This window comes from Canis lupus, chromosome 1 (assembly GCF_048164855.1).
Source record: "Canis lupus baileyi chromosome 1, mCanLup2.hap1, whole genome shotgun sequence".
In the NCBI taxonomy this organism is placed as follows: domain Eukaryota; kingdom Metazoa; phylum Chordata; class Mammalia; order Carnivora; family Canidae; genus Canis; species Canis lupus.
Window position 1 is genome coordinate 72,702,610 of NC_132838.1, and position 15,594 is coordinate 72,718,203.

General features: G+C 44.7%; 1 protein-coding gene across 50 annotated transcripts in view; it reads right to left on the minus strand.

Annotated features, from left to right (window-relative positions):
• Window positions 1-15,594, minus strand: part of AOPEP (aminopeptidase O (putative)) — a 332,941-nt gene that overhangs the window by 96,609 nt on the left and 220,738 nt on the right. For all 50 annotated transcript variants that reach the window (XR_012035345.1, XR_012035337.1, XR_012035356.1 and 47 more), the window contains 2 exons: window positions 11,017-11,060; window positions 1,815-1,875 (listed from right to left, as the gene is read on the minus strand). Coding sequence is in view for 23 of the 50 variants with exons in the window: in XM_072835007.1 (XP_072691108.1) it covers window positions 1,815-1,875; window positions 11,017-11,060 (105 nt within the window). In the remaining 27 variants the exon portion in view is untranslated. The remainder of the gene's footprint in view (window positions 1-1,814; window positions 1,876-11,016; window positions 11,061-15,594) is intronic.

A 15,594-nucleotide genomic window follows, 5' to 3' on the forward strand; every position in this document is an offset into this window, starting at 1 on the left:
GTCAGTTTATAGCAGAAATTCTTGTCTACACTATAAGCTGTCACAAATGCAACTAGACCTTGGAAAAAATGTACGGCTCAGAGGCAAATCTCTCCCTCCGCCGCACTCCTCCCCCTTTTAATGAAAAGTAAAAGCCTCCCACTGGTGGCAAAGCCGCCTTCTCTTCAGGGGAAATTAGGGAGCCTCCAGGGACTGAGATGGTCAGCCCCAGCGTTTCAGCCCAAGTGGGGTGCGCCTGCTTCTGGGCACTCGATTAAGGACTCTTTCTTTTCTCTTCCCTCGGGGCTAACTGCTGAATACAGCGGCCTTGTTGTTTGGAGCCAGGAAATTTCGGGATTCTGCTCTCTGAGCTCCCCACTCTTCCCAGCTTTCAGGCCATGGAAAGAATGTCTGGGCGCCTTGCAACCGCCTGGCCTGGGAACACAAGGCCCACAGCTTTGCGAATGCCCTCTGCCCCCATCTGAAACAAGAAGGCAATGCTTGGCTATTTGGGATCAGACAAACCTTAACTTTGTTTCTGAGATTTTTCTACTCCGTGAATGGCTGGCTTTGGAAGTCCCCAGCTTAGAAATCACAGGACCTCATTATAATACATCCAAGATGAGAGCGCTGCCTCCCAGGACCAGGTGCTGCCTTCCCCACCTCTGTTTTGTTTTGTTTTGAGACCTCAGGATTTTATTCTTTTTTGCTCCCAGAAGGATCGGGCCAAACAAATAACTTTTAACAGGTGTCACACGTCCCTGAACAGAAGGCGTCGCATCATTTTTAGGAACAAGTTCATGCGGCATTTTCCCTCTGTGATAGCACAGACAAAGATGTGAAGAGAGGGCTGAAAAGGTAATGGAGAGCGGTCCCTCCTGTTCCTTAATTTCATGGTTCACAGACATTCGTTGACATTCAGACACTCCCAAGGGGAAGCTCATATAACCAGCCGTGAAACTAGAAACTAGCTAGCTAGGGGGGCTGCTTGCCTGGGCCCCAGCAGAGTTTGTCACAGCCATGGGGGTCCACTCCCAGGCACCAGGGCTCACCACAATGGGTCTGCAGCTGCTTGGGGTGGGTGGGGGGCAGCCCAGACAGGGAGGCTCCAGGCCTGCAGCGTCCTGTGACCAGGCCCACGCAAGATGACCCCTCACCTTCCCAGGGCCAATGCTCTGGCAGGGGTCAGACTCCAGGAAGCACAGGCCCTGGTGGAGGCGGGAGGCTCCCGGCCAGGCAGTGCCCATGGAGCTGGGGCTGGTTGGGAACATGTCTCCCTCGGAGGTGCCCACAGGCTGAGAGAAAGGGAGACACTGGAACAGCCTTCAGCGGGGACACAGACATGAATCTACATGGCTCACGCAGAACGAGAGGAGGAAACCGAGGGGCGGCTGCCCTGGGGAAATAGGGAGCAGTAAGGGCGTGATGGGCAGGGGCAAGCTGCAGGCCAGCCAGCTCACTGCCACATCTGGCTGCCTCCAAAAAGCAGAGCTGGAGGCCACCTGCTCAACCACTGGCGGCTTTGAGGTGTTGCCTGGTGACACTGCTCAAAATACATACCACTCTTGGCAAGGTCTCACGTCATACATGGTTCAAGGTCAACCAGCATGCCTACCTACAGCGCCACAGCCCCTTGAGGCAGAGGCTAGAGGCACGTGCCACGATTGCAGGTAGAAAGGGTGGGAGACCATCACTCTCCCGACTTACAGATACTCCAGCTCAATCTGGTGCTTACTTTTATGTCCACACATACAAACAGGTTATTGTCAAAACCGAAACAGCAGTAAGCTTCACTACCCGTCACGGACCCTCGTGAGCTGTAATGTTGAGCGCACCTGTGGTATTCCAGAACTCTCAAGCCAGTCTCGGAAGATGTTTTCCACAGACAAGTCAAGCCTTTAAAAGTGAAAAAAAAGTCAAGGATTTAAACGTTACAGAGCACTTATGACATGTACAGCATCTTTCTCTCTAACCTTTCGGGTACCTCCCAGTATCGATCCTTCCATAGAAGTTCCTGTTCTCTGGAGGAAGCAATGCTGTCCCGGGTCAAAGGGCAGAAGGGGCCCCAGTGATGCTCAGTGCAGCTCCCGTCAACAGGAATGTACACGATTAATCCACAAATCAGAGGCACACTACAATCAGTGCTGTTTCTGCCTTAACAGGAACTGTTTGGCTGGGAGCACCAATTTGGGGAGGATGGGGCACGTCCCCAGGAAACATCCGGCACTACAGCTTCTTCCCGAGTTGGCAGCAACGTGAAATTCGAACTCTACCGCACTTAGCGCATCAAAATGACATGTGAACTTTGTCATGACTAGGGGCTGCGACAGCACAAATGCACAACTCATGGTCAGAGCACAGAGCGGCTCAGCTGCGGTAAGCCTGCCTGGTTTCCAGGCATCTGAAGCAGGCCCACAGGCTGCTTTACTTGAAATATTACACTTCCTCCTCGTCTAACCCAAAGTCAACTGAAATTCTTTTGGTTTCATGTCCTGCTGATTTGAACACTCCTTAAATTTGTGAAGTATTCAGTATGTTTAAGGTCAATAGACCTTAGGCTGTGTCTTTCTGGGCTAATGATGTTTAAAGCAATCCCTGCCCACTCCTAGACAACCCCTGCTCGGGTATCTGTATCAGAGACCTTCCCTGAACACTCCCCCAGATCGCGTGTGTGGCATCCAGCACGCTCCCTGTCCTCTGCATCACAGCACCCAGCAGTTTGTGACAGCCACTTTTTTTGATTACTTGCCCTTTAACTGTCCCCTCACTGTATCAAAGCCCTCTGGGATGGGGTTCCATGGTTGTTTTACTCACTCTAATCCAGAAGGGAGAACAGTTCCTGGGATAAAGGACAATTCCCATATTTTTTATTTGAATGAATGAAAACACATTTCAGTGTTGACTCAATAGAAAGTATTCCCCTTTAATTTAAAAATCACCTTTCCCAATAAGAGATTCCCAATGTGTTAGGCTCTGAGCCTATAAAAATTTTATATATTATATACTACATATTATATACTATTATACATATAGTATCCCTGCCCTCCTTCCCTCCCTTCAGGGATAGCAGAGAAGTCGTGGAAAGATACAATGGGGCAGCCCCGGTGGCGCAGTGGTTTAGCGCCGCCTGCAGCCCGGCCCGGGGTGTGATCCTGGAGACCCAGGATCGAGTCCCACATCAGGCTCCTTGCATGGAGCCTGCTTCTCCCTCTGCCTGTGTCTCTGCCTCTCTCTTCGCTCTCTCTGAATGAATAAATAAATAAATCTTTAAAAAAAAAAAAAAAAGATACAATGCCATTTGTCTGTGCTGTTAAGATGCTGAAGCCAGTGTTCGGTCACCTCCCAGGCAATGCCCCAGGCTGGGCAGTCTTGAGAAAGGGAGGAGGGAGAGGCGGGCCTGGGTGGGGTTGGGGAAAGAGGCTGACTGATATTTTTGTGACCTTTTCTTCCCCGGTGAGAAGCAAGTCACTGGTATGCCTCAGTCTTCCTGGGCCAGGGCAAAAGCAAAGCTTGCAGAAGGGTGCAACTTTTCAAAGAAAACAGGGGCAAGAGGGACTACACAGAGTAAGTGGCTCAGATGCATTTCAAGATGATGCCCACCTGTGGGATGACCAGCAGGGGAAGGGGGGTGGCCAGAAGTAGAGAAGGGGAGAATGATGACCTCCCAAGGATACTCGCACTGGGCTCCTCCAGGTTCCCAGACTCAGTGGAATCTCTGGGCGTCCTTGTATGCAGGTCTACCAGGTGTCACCGTTCCCGAGCCTTGCCCCACCACTTCGTGGTTCGTGTCACAGCATCAATCCAGGTGTGACTGGCCAAGCTCCTATTATAAGGAGGAACATGTGTGCGTGTGCAGCGCGTGGGGCAGGGGTGGGTGGGCAGGCAACCAGAAGAGAGAAGGTGGCTCTCAAATCACCTGAGATCCAGATCACTGTTATTTTTTGAGTTTGGTTGGCCGCACTGAGAGTGCTTGAAGTGCCCTTCACAGGCCCAAGTGATGTGCTGGCAGGGGTGAAGGCAGGGCTGAAGTGGCCTCTTAAAGAACTGTCTGAGGAAACCCAACATTGTTTTACCTTCTAATGAAATGTGCAAGGCTGCGAGGGCAGACAGTGTGTAATTTCCACTAAAGGGAAGATGCTCCGTGGAAGGCCTGCTCTTGTTCAGAACAAATGTAGACCACCCCCATCTTGTCTGGCTCCTAGTGGGGCAGTTCACTTGGTGGTGCTGGGTTCCTGGGGGTCTGGCCCTGGGGTTTCATCAGCTTTGGGGGATCCGCTGGTGCTCTAAATTGTCTGGATTGAGAGGCATGTCAGCCTTCTCTAAGTTCTTCTTTCCCTGAAGCTTCTCCTAAGCCGCCCATCCATCTGCTTCCTTTACAGCCAGAGATGGTCACTCAGTCACTCGGGTATCGAGCCCTGGGGTCAAGTGCTGCCATCGCCTTCCTTACAGCGAATGCAGGAGAGCCAAAGCAAGAGCTGACTCTGACCTGTGCTTTGTTGTGCTGTGGCATTCTAGAGAAACGGGCATCCTTAACCTTTGCACAACTTGGGAGGAAGATGGAGGTTTAGGAATGATTTAGATAAGAGTGGTAGTGAGGATGGAGGGGTGGTTGCACCGGGTCCACATGGAGTGGGGTTCAATGTCCGGAAGAAGAGAGGTCTGGGAGTGACATCATGGCCCCTTTTGAGTGATTTTACAAAAGATGGCCAACAGCTGCTGTGCATCACTATGGAGGAGTGAGGAGAGGCCAGGGACATAAATTTTCTTCAGCAAATTTTAGCTGAAACACATAGTTTTAGAGGTGGCATGGGGAGGGGCTGGGGTTGGGCTCTGGAATATCACTGAGCAAGGACCAAGTCTTCACCAGAGAAAACTGAAAAATGGGCGACACTTCTCCCTGTGGCATTGGTTTGGTGGGTGCTCACAGGGCACGAGGTTCTGTGCAGGGCTGAGATGGGAACCCCCAAAGCATGACTGTCTAATAGCAGCAGTGCCACCACGCTAGTGCAAGAGGCCCTGGCTGCCCCAAGGTCCCAGCTAGAAGCTAGGAGGTGTGTTAGGGGAGCCTTCTTAAAGGAAGCAAAGATTGAACTATGTCATGGAGGAAGACTGTGCTGTCCCCAGTGATGGGGCAGGACCAGTAAAATAGATGCAAAGTACATGCATGGCAAAGGGAGCTTTGCCCAAAGCCATGTTCAACTGGGCTGGCACACAGAACGAGGTGAGGGATCCTGTAAGAACCCTGAAGTTCTGCCGCTGAGCCCTGGTTTAACTGAGGAGGCTCTGAGCATGTCTGTAGAGCGGCATCAACAAAAGGGACTTGAGGAAGAGTAACTGAGGAAAAGAGGTTGGAGGCAGGGAGACCAAAGTGGAGGCTGTGAACAATTTGTGCCACAGTCTATGACCTTAACAGCTGCCTGGCCAACTGTGTGGTTATTCCACTGAAAAGTAGTAAGGCAAATTTTGCTTTGCAATTATTTTGTTTTTGCACACACAGGTGCTATTATAGAGTGGCACTAAAAACAAGCAAACAAAAACCCCTGTGCCCACTACCAAGCAAAGGCATAAAAGTAGTAGCTCCTGCTTGTTGAATACCTACTGTGTAGGCACCGGAGAAAAAATCTCATGTAAGCTTCATGATATTTGCACAAGACCAGTATTATTATCCCCATGTCAGAGATGAGCAAATGCAGGTTCTGGAAAGTCAGGGACTTATCCAAGGCCACAGAGATCCAAGTCTGGGTTGCCTGGCTGCAAAGCCCCCACTTTTATTTCTTCGCTGAACTTAAGCATCACGATGCATTGGTCATGATTTTTTGGTGCCGGCAGGCCTGTGGACAAGAAGGCCCATGTTGGCTCCAAATAGCACTGTCTTCTCCTTCTTGTTCACGTCTCTCCTACTAGAGGCAGCCTGGCCCCTGCTGTGGTTTCCCTATTTGTCTGCCCTTGGATTACAGTTCTAAAGAGATGGGGAGACCCTTGGGAGGGGCAAAAGTGTGAGGGCAAGAGAGTTCATGGTTCAGCTGCATCCAGGAGCAAGAGGCACTCTCCCGTGAATGAAAAGAACATGTGTTTTCAGATCACTTTCCTTAGGAAAGGTTCAAAGCATCTTATAACCATTATCACTTCATTCCTCATAATATCCTTGTGAAGTGGGTGTCAATTGTTGTGTGGCTCCTAGCAGATGGAGAAACTGCAGCACAAGAAGACTGGCCAAAGTCAGGCCAGACAAAGGGCTAAAGAAAAGACCCAGGTTTCTAGACTCCCAGTAACAGTGCAGGCTGAATCACATTGATGCCTGTTTAGGGATTGCTAACAGGGAATGAGATTTTAAACTATGAGAGGATGATGAAAGCAATAACTCCAGCTGCTAAAAAAAATTTTTAAGGTACTATAGGTGGCCTTACTTCCCAAGGAAATTATGAGAAATGTGTGATAATGCTGATTTTTTTTAAGTAGGCTCCACACCCAATATGGGGCTCGAACTCACAACCCCAAGATCAAGAGTCGCATGCTCTACCAACTGAGCCAGTGAGGTGTCCCAATAATGCTTAATTTGCAAGGAAGAAATGAACTGCATATTTGGAGGGAAAAAGTAACAATTCTGTATTTTTTGCTGTTTCAATCATAATTATTGAGATGACAATACAGGGGAATTTTTTAGGTCTGGGCTTGGATAGGTAGGCATGGTAAAGCAAAAGTTGACTTTTTCAAATCAAGACACTGAGAGTGTAAGCCAATGGTGAATGTTTCCCCTCTGAGATCATGTGGCTTAAATAATCACAACAACAAGCAGAAGCATTTCCACTTTGCTGGGACCCAGGACTTACAGGAAATTACTCTTCTGCATGTCTGATCACTATGGAAATTGATTTTATACAGATAGCTAAAAGTACACAGACCCACGACTGCATGCCCCCATATTTGTACTAGTGAGAGTTACCTCCGCCTCATTACCCAAGCCTCCTGGGTATCTGAAACAGCAGGTTGTTTTACCCTCTGGCTAGAGAGTTCCCTCTCTGCACTCCTACATCCTGTAAGGCAACTTTGAGGCTCAGACGTCTGTCTCCAGTTCCTCTGAGCTATAAATGTGGTCACACATAGTTAACACAGCAGGGGAGAGAATATGTTGGACACTGGGGCATAATGCTGATGAGAGAAATAAGCTGTGTTTAAAGCTGAGAAAGTTGAAAGGCAGTGGCTCTTTTCTTCGTGATGTTAACATGCATAGAAATAGGCTCAGGCTTGTATGAAAATGGTATTGCACTTGTTATATTGCTTGTTCAGTTGATTTCTGAGGGCAGAGGGACGAGGATGGCGGGACTAACAGCTGTATCTGCCACTTGTGCCTATCAACTTGCTGCCAGTCAGAAGAGAGGTCTTCATCACTCTCGGCTCCTACCACAGCCCTTGAGATTCTAATGATCATGTCATCTCTGCACCTCTGAAGGAAAGCACAATTTTCACAACCTTCTAAAGCCCCCCTCACAACTTTCACATGAACTAAACCACAGATGGAATGGACTTTGGAAGTGCAGGTACTGGGTGAATGCAAGCATTGGGTCCCTCAGTGCTCAGGGTCTGAAATGGAAAAGCACTCATTTTGCAATGCAACCAATATTCCTCAGATTTGTAGATTTTCATAATTTAGGTTTTTAAGTTCCCTCTCTACATGTGGATACAAATAGTGTGCACCTTAGAACTGTGCATATGGTTACTTGTTACCTAATCAAAAGGAGTCGTTTGTGCTTGGGCAGATAATGAAGATGGCTGAGGTCACATCTATAAGTGAGCATTCACCAGCTCCATGGGGGAGGGAAGGCAGTGAATGAAACCAAACACATGAACATGCACAGGCAGATATAATAACACATGAGCAAAGAAAGAGCACAGTTGGTTAAGTGTCTGACTCTAGGTTTTGGCTCAGGTCATGATCTCAAGGTCGTGAGGTTGGGCCTCACGTCAGGCTCCAAGCTCAGCGTGGAGTCTGCTTAAGATTTTCTCTCCCTCTCTCCTCTGGTCTCTCCCTCTCTCTCAAATAAATAAATGAATCTTAAAAAAAAAAAAAAAAAAAGAGCCACTGTTGATATGGTTACAGTATCAGGTGGGCAGGGCACTCACTCTTATATGAGGACTCGCTGGTGCCCAGGATCTGCTTGGATTTCCTTCTAAGCATTTTTAGCTTTTTCTTCCCTTGGTCTCAGAAAACATCAACATTTGCACAGAAACCTCACATTGAAGATGTCTAAAACACAACTCCTCCCTTCCTCCTTCAAATGCTCTCCCTTCTGCTCTCTCCACCCCCCACTAATTCCTGAGACAAACTCCCCTGCCTGCTCTGCTTCCAGTGCTACTTCAGAGTGTCACTGAGTGGCCAAGAATGAGAGATCAGGTTCCAGCTCTAGATCTCCTGAGTGAACAGCTGTCTTGAGGGGCGCCTGGGTGGCTCAGTCGGCTAAGCAACTGCCTTCACCTCAGGTCGTGATCCCAGAGCTGCAGGATCGAGTCCCGAGTCTCTGTGCCCCTGCCCCACTCATTCTCTCTCTCTCTGTGACTTCTAGTCCACCCATCTCACATATACCTTCCACAGCATCCCCTGGAGCATCTTCCCAATCTGCTGATGGCACTTTCCTATTTAGAACTTTTAATGGCACTTCTTTACCTGAAGGCTCAAAGCTAGGACACTTGGGCCTTTCCCGGTGTGCCAAGGACTCTGAAACTCCCAAAAGCACTTCCCACACTGTGTCATAATCTGTTTTCATGCTTATCTCTATGTCGATTAGGAGCATCCTGTAGGCGGGGGATGGAACCTATTCCTTTCTGTCCTCTAGTCTCCAGCCTAAAGCCTGGTACAGGAGGTGCTCAATGGGTAAGTTAAATTAATCAGAGCAGGAGAACCATGCAAAAACAGTGTGACATAGAGGATACTGGCCCCTGAACACTAACTGGCTGGTATCTGAAGAATCTTGCCCTGCTCAAAATGGCTCACATGCCTGACAGATGTGCCCAAGGATCAGCTTGCATCAGGCCACAGATTGGAGGCTCCAGGGGTAGGTGTGGGACCTTTGGAGACCCAGATAAAATTGGTACAATATGCTGCATAGATAAAAGGCCAAACGGTCTGTTTTAATACCTGAATTAGATTCTGAGATTAGTTAGCAGGAAAGAAGATGCTTGAATTTCAAAAAGTATTCTGATATACTTGCTGAAATAGGTTCATTGCAGGAAGGAAATCACCTTAACTTTTAAGGGAAATTTTAAAAGGCAGCTTAAACCTGCTGGCCTAAATATGACCCTGACTGAGTAAGGTGTCCTCTCGGGGTGGGGTGTGAAGATTGGTGGTCAGTGACCACTCTTAAACAGAGATGTTTCTGCTCTGCCACCATTGCAACAAAAATCTCTTTATGGGCTCAACAGCATGTTCCTTGATACATATTCAAAATGATAAGATCCAGGTCCCCTGGAGCGAGAGGGCTTGGGGCCACACCCATGAACTTCATAACCTTATTAGGAAGAGGATGAAAAGAAAGAAGCCATCCCAAACTAAAAATGCACTTTGTTGCTTCTGTGAAATTTGCTGTATTTGTGCCCTAAGAAATTCTTCCAAAAGAATGTATAGTAACAGACTTTGGTAATAGGAATACATCATTTCTAGTAATTGTCTTTTCTTTTTTTTCTTGCACTAGTTTCTAAGGAAACTGCTCCATTTTATCAGGAAACTCAAAAAGTTATTCCAGGGCAGGTACAGAAGAAAAGGTGAAAAAAAACGTATCTTGCAGGTAAACTGCTGTCCCGACCTTAGGAACAATGGCCACATTTGATGCGATTCTTGCAAGAAGAAAATCCATGTGTGTAAAAAGAAAGGATGGTAAATCTGAAACATTTCAGACTTTCCAAAACAAGCCACACTTCCTTCAAAGCAGCCTTTCGAAAAGCTAATTATCTTAGCCAATTACTAAGGCTCCATGCAATCTCCCTAGGTAAGACTTCCTTCGGCATCAAAAAGCATGAACAGAGAGAGGTAGAGATAAAGAAATTTATCAAATAATATGGGTATGCTCATTCTGTATGATGCACTGGCTTGCTTTATGTGTGTGTGTTCACATTGAATTTAAAAAAACAAGCAGCTGACAATAACGCTTCTCTTGAAGCAAGAATTGGGAGTAGAAGGTGGAAGATGGGGAGATTAAACAAAAGGTCAAAGATCAAATACCAGTCTAAACTCTGATGTAGGTCCCTTCTCTCCTGAACATGCCTCAATGCTTTTACTGATAAAGTAGGGACAGACATGCAATGCACCTAACAGTGCTGGCTGAAGGACCAACTGAGGGCCTGCATGTGGAAGTGCTGGCCTACAATAAGCACTATGATGACGACAGTGGTGGTGGAGTACTGTAATAAGGATTATGTGATTTACTGTATGTAGATCCTTATATACAGGGCCTGAGGCCTAGAAGATAACTATTCCTATACCTGTAACAATCATCGATTGTACACCTATCACAGAGGTTATCTCCTGTATTACCCCCAAGGGTGAAAACCTGAAATTTGGATGAAGTAACTTGCTCCAAATCTCAGAGCTAGGAAGGAGCCACACTAGGGTGAGAACTTAGGAGAGCCTGACTTCAAATCCCATGTTCTTATTACTGCACTAGACTTTTAACTTCAATTAAATAGCATTTCCTTATATTAAGGCATGTTAACTAGAGAACCCGAACTTAGAACTTCCCTCTCCCCCACTCTTTTTCACAGCAGCTGAGGCCATGAAGTGTCCTTGGCTTGTCTCTCATATTACTTTCAGGGTTTCTGACCCTAGGCCTTCCCTCCTAACACTGCGTGCTCTGGCTCCCAACATCCATGTGGGCCTAGTTCTAAGTCTGGTTGATTGTCTTGGGACTCCTACTGCCTGGGTTAGGTCCCTACTTCTGTTAAGGGATGAAGATGGAACTTTCTAGACTGTAACAAGCCAAACAATGGCAGGGTCATTTTTAACATTAAAAGTAAAACTGGGCTCTTAATTCCTAAATTGGTCCTCACCTTTTTTCTTCTGGGATGTTCTCCAACAGCATTTGAAGGAAATCCTGGAATAAGAATAAAGCAAATCATTAAAGATGTCCATCAATAAATAACTCTGTCCGGAATCATGCCAGGGCCCGAGTGCTCCCAGCTGCTGACAGATCACCTGCTAGGAAAGCTAGGCCTGTGTTGACTTATTAGACTATATACACTATTTATTAATTTACCAGGGCTTCAAGCCAATCAGTTAAAGAGATTTGTTTTGTAAAAACCGCAAATTGAAAAATGTACTGTTTGTTATTTTTACCTAACTCAAAAGTTTATTTCAAGTTTAACTATTTTCAAAAGGCTGACCATAGATAGAATAAAGCATAATCCCCTCTCTACTTAACCATGTTTCCCTCCTCCTGAGCTTTCCTTAGAGATCCTGTTACACCTCAACACTCTCAACTCTAAGAGGCTAGTAACTAACTTACAACATTCTTGCATTGTTCTATGGAAAGATAAAGACAGGGGTGCCTGGCTGACTCAGTCAGTAGAGCAAGGGACCCTTGATTTCAAGGTTGTGAGTTTGAGGCCCACACTGGGTATAGAGATTACTTAAAACAAAAAAACAAACAAAACAAAACAAAAACTGAAAAAAAAAAAAAGAGATGAAGACAAAAATCAAGACAATATCCCAGTGGAGGAATAAAGATGTCACAATTGTAATGATTCAAGGGTCCCTGCCTTAGTCTGAAGCTGCTTCTAGTGCCACCATACAATCTTCTTTCATTTCACATTTAGGATCTTTCAATAATAGATTTTTTTTTTAACCTAAATGCATAACTTAGACATACCTATTTTTCCCCCTGTACTATGGAAATTATCCAACAAAAGTGGAGAATATAATTAACCTTCATGTACCCATCAACCCACAGTCAATCTGTCCTAACCTCTCACCTGCCTCCTATATTACTAAGATGTGAATCCCAAATGTTATATGATGTCATCAGCCAATGTTTCAGTAAATATCTCTAAAAAATAAGGACTCTTTTAAAAACATAACCACAGTACCATAGGCCTAAGCAAATTCACATATGAATGTTCAAGATTACATTTATATTTAATTTGCACCTTAAGTTTTGTGACCAATCTCTTCAGCCCATTTAATTCTAGAATCTTCATTTGGTCTCAATCAGATTTGTAAGATAAAAAACAGGACGCCCAGTTAAATTGGGGGCATATACTAAAAAATTATTTGTTGTTTATCTGAAATTTGAATGTAAGTAGGAATTGTACATTTTTATTTGCTGAGTGACCCAAGGCCAGTGTTAACCCTAAGTTATCTGAAGGGTTTGATAAGATACATTTTGAATAAATACAGAACATGAAAGAGAGAAGAATATTTAACTTTTTGGACTTGATATTGAACAATAAATAAGATCTATACTTCAAGTTTTTCTTTTAATAAACTAAAAATAATCTTTTAAAGCAGGTCTTTTTTTTTAAAGATTTTATTTATTTATTCATGAGAGACAGTGAGAGAGGCAGAGACACAGGTGGAGGGAGAAGCAGGCTCCAGACAAGGAGCCCAAAGCAGGACTCGATCCCAAGACCCCGGGATCATGCCCTGAGTCAAAGGCAGGCCCTCAACCACTGAGCCACCCAGGTACCCCTAAAACAGGTCCTGTAAAGAGGGGCCTGTGTGTAAGCCCAGGTGACCAATTATGACACTACCACACCAGAATTCCTTCAGAAAGAAACCACACCCTTCTCCTCACCCCCAAGAATCAAGTCTGCAGATCCAGAGTCAGCACAGGGCTCTGATGAGTTCCATTTAAGACTCAATGAGATGGGGATCCCTGGGTGGCGCAGCGGTTTGGCACCTGCCTTTGGCCCAGGGCGCGATCCTGGAGACCCGGGATCGAGTCCCACGTCGGGCTCCCGGTGCGTGGAGCCTGCTTCTCCCTCTGCCTGTGTCTCTGCCTCTCTCTCTCCCTCTCCCTGTGTGACTATCATAAATAAATAAAAATTTAAAAAAAAAAAAAAAAAAAAAAAAAAAGACTCAATGAGATGGAAGTAGCACCGACATTCATATTATAAACAGATGGAATTAGGGGGATCCCTGGGTGGCACAGCGGTTTGGCGCCTGCCTTTGGCCCAGGGCGCGATCCTGAAGACCCGGGATCGAATCCCACGTCAGGCTCCCGGTGCATGGAGCCTGCTTCTCCCACTGCCTGTGTCTCTGCCTCTCTCTCTCTCTCTCTCTCTCTCTCTCTCTGTGTGTGACTATCACAAATAAATAAAAATTAAAAAAAAAATAAAATAAAATAAACAGATGGAATTAGATAGGAATGGAAATCTGCAAACAATTTGTATGATGTGGTGTTCTCTCCACCATGGCACTAAGCACAGACACAGTCCCTTTCTGTGTGTGTACAGGTGGCTAGGACCATTTCTGCCAGCAGCAAAGTCTTCCTATGAGCACTAATGAAAGATTTATTTCTCCTAACTTCTGTTCTCCAAGTCATTATACGTCTATTGCTGCTTCACCTACAATAAATGATACAAAGATACAATTAACAAAACTAATATTAAAAACATGGATTGTGTAGTCTAAATGGAAATGGACAATTCCAAATAGAATAATGTCTCACATCCTAGCACCTGCAGTGGCTATATGGAAAAGAAAAGGAAATAAGTACTATCTAGAATGTGAAGAATTATTTTAAAATAATTATTAATAATTTTTAAATTATTTTCATTCGAGGTTCTTAAAGCCATTATTTTTATAATTTTAACAATTATTTTACAAAAAAGTTAAATAATAAATTAATTTATCACAATCTGATATATTGATTACTTTGCAAATATTTTACTGGCTTATTGGCAGTATTCTTGCTTCTTAAAAATTTGAGTGCTATAATGATAATTTCTTACTAAATTTGCTTCATTACCTCCTTATAGTCCATATCAGCTTATCCCATGTTTGTCCAGTTATTTATGCTCAATTATATGGGGAAGGAGAAATGACACTAACTCAATGACAAGGGGGAGAAATTGAATTGCAGGTGGAGCAGGAAATTCAGAGTTAACCTTAATTCTGCCCTTTTACATTTTCCAATTACAATTGGATCTTTCTTTATAGGACTGCAAAGTACAATGTTCCAGATTTCATGTGAATATAGGAAAAGTACAGGAGGTCCCCAAAGAATTTTGCTTTATTTTTAAGAAACCTTGTTCTACCTCCTAGTAGGTGGCCACCTGTCTCTCCTGCCTTAGGGCTGAGACCTGGAGGTCACACAGCAGCTTGCTAGAGGCTCCCCACCAATACTAGGGACAACAGGTCTAGAGGATCACAATGGATCACAAAACCCCAGCACCTCGAGCACCTCTAAGTCATGGCACCTGTATTCCCACAGGCTATGTGAATGCCCATCCACAGTGCCAGATGCTCTGTCTAGACTCCATGCAATCCAAAGAGATTCTTGGCCCATTGCTGCACCAGCTATCATTGGAACCAACCCTATTGGCCCTTCTTACTCCTTTCATAGACCCAATTGTTAACCATGACATGCTAGTTTTCCTGGTTCTTTTTGTAAACTGGAATACACCCTTAGAGTGGACTTATTATAGAAGCTTTTCCCCACTTTCCACAATAGGAGGACATAAAAAGAAAAATACCTCCTATGATTATTCCTTCCCTTACCAACATCTTTTCAATTCTTTCATCTGTCTCCCCTCTTCCCTTCAGCATGTTGGCAATTTTGTAAAGGCAAATTACAAATCCTAACTGGACAAGGAGAGCTTCCTTCAAGTCTGATTCTAGAATTGTGAACAAAGTTAGCTAGCAACAAATGCCAGAATCCTAGTTTGTCACCACTACAGTACGCCAGAAAAAGATTAAAATCAAAGGCAAACAAACAAAAAACAAAAAACAAAAAAACAAAGAAGGCCTCCTGCTGTTTTGACTGTGGGCTAGGATACAATTTTATGTGGATCCTTGGAAATTGTTACAAGGCCTCACTCCAATCAAAAAATACATTCCTTGAGAATATTTTTTCATTTCTTATTCTCTTAATAATCTATATGCTAGCCAGGTCAGTCCCAGACAGCTTATTTTGATTAATATCTAACAACATTACATTATGCATGATTTAAAAAAAAAAACTATACTGATTTTTGGTACATGGGTAATTTGGTAATTATTTTTTAGTCCTGATAAAAATATTCAATAAAAAGCAGGTACACATAGATTCTACCAGATAAACTGGCAATGGCCTGATAATTGCACAGGTTTAGCAATTTCTTTCAGATGTTTTATGAATAATTACCATGGTCATGGGGAGGTGGAAGTAAGAGAGACAAAAAAAAAATAACCATATAACTTAAGCAAGGACAGGGTTGGCAGGATAAGGACTGAGACATGAAATGGCCAAGAAGAAGTCACTGCTAACTTGCAGTGGGGACTAGGGCAGGGATAATACCAAAATGTTGGACAGGCGGGGTGTTCACAAAGGAAAAAGATTATGAAGCAAATTGAAAAAAGAAGAAATTGAAAGACTTCTGAAAAAAGAAACTGGATCACAGCCTTCCTCATCACCACAAAGCAAAATA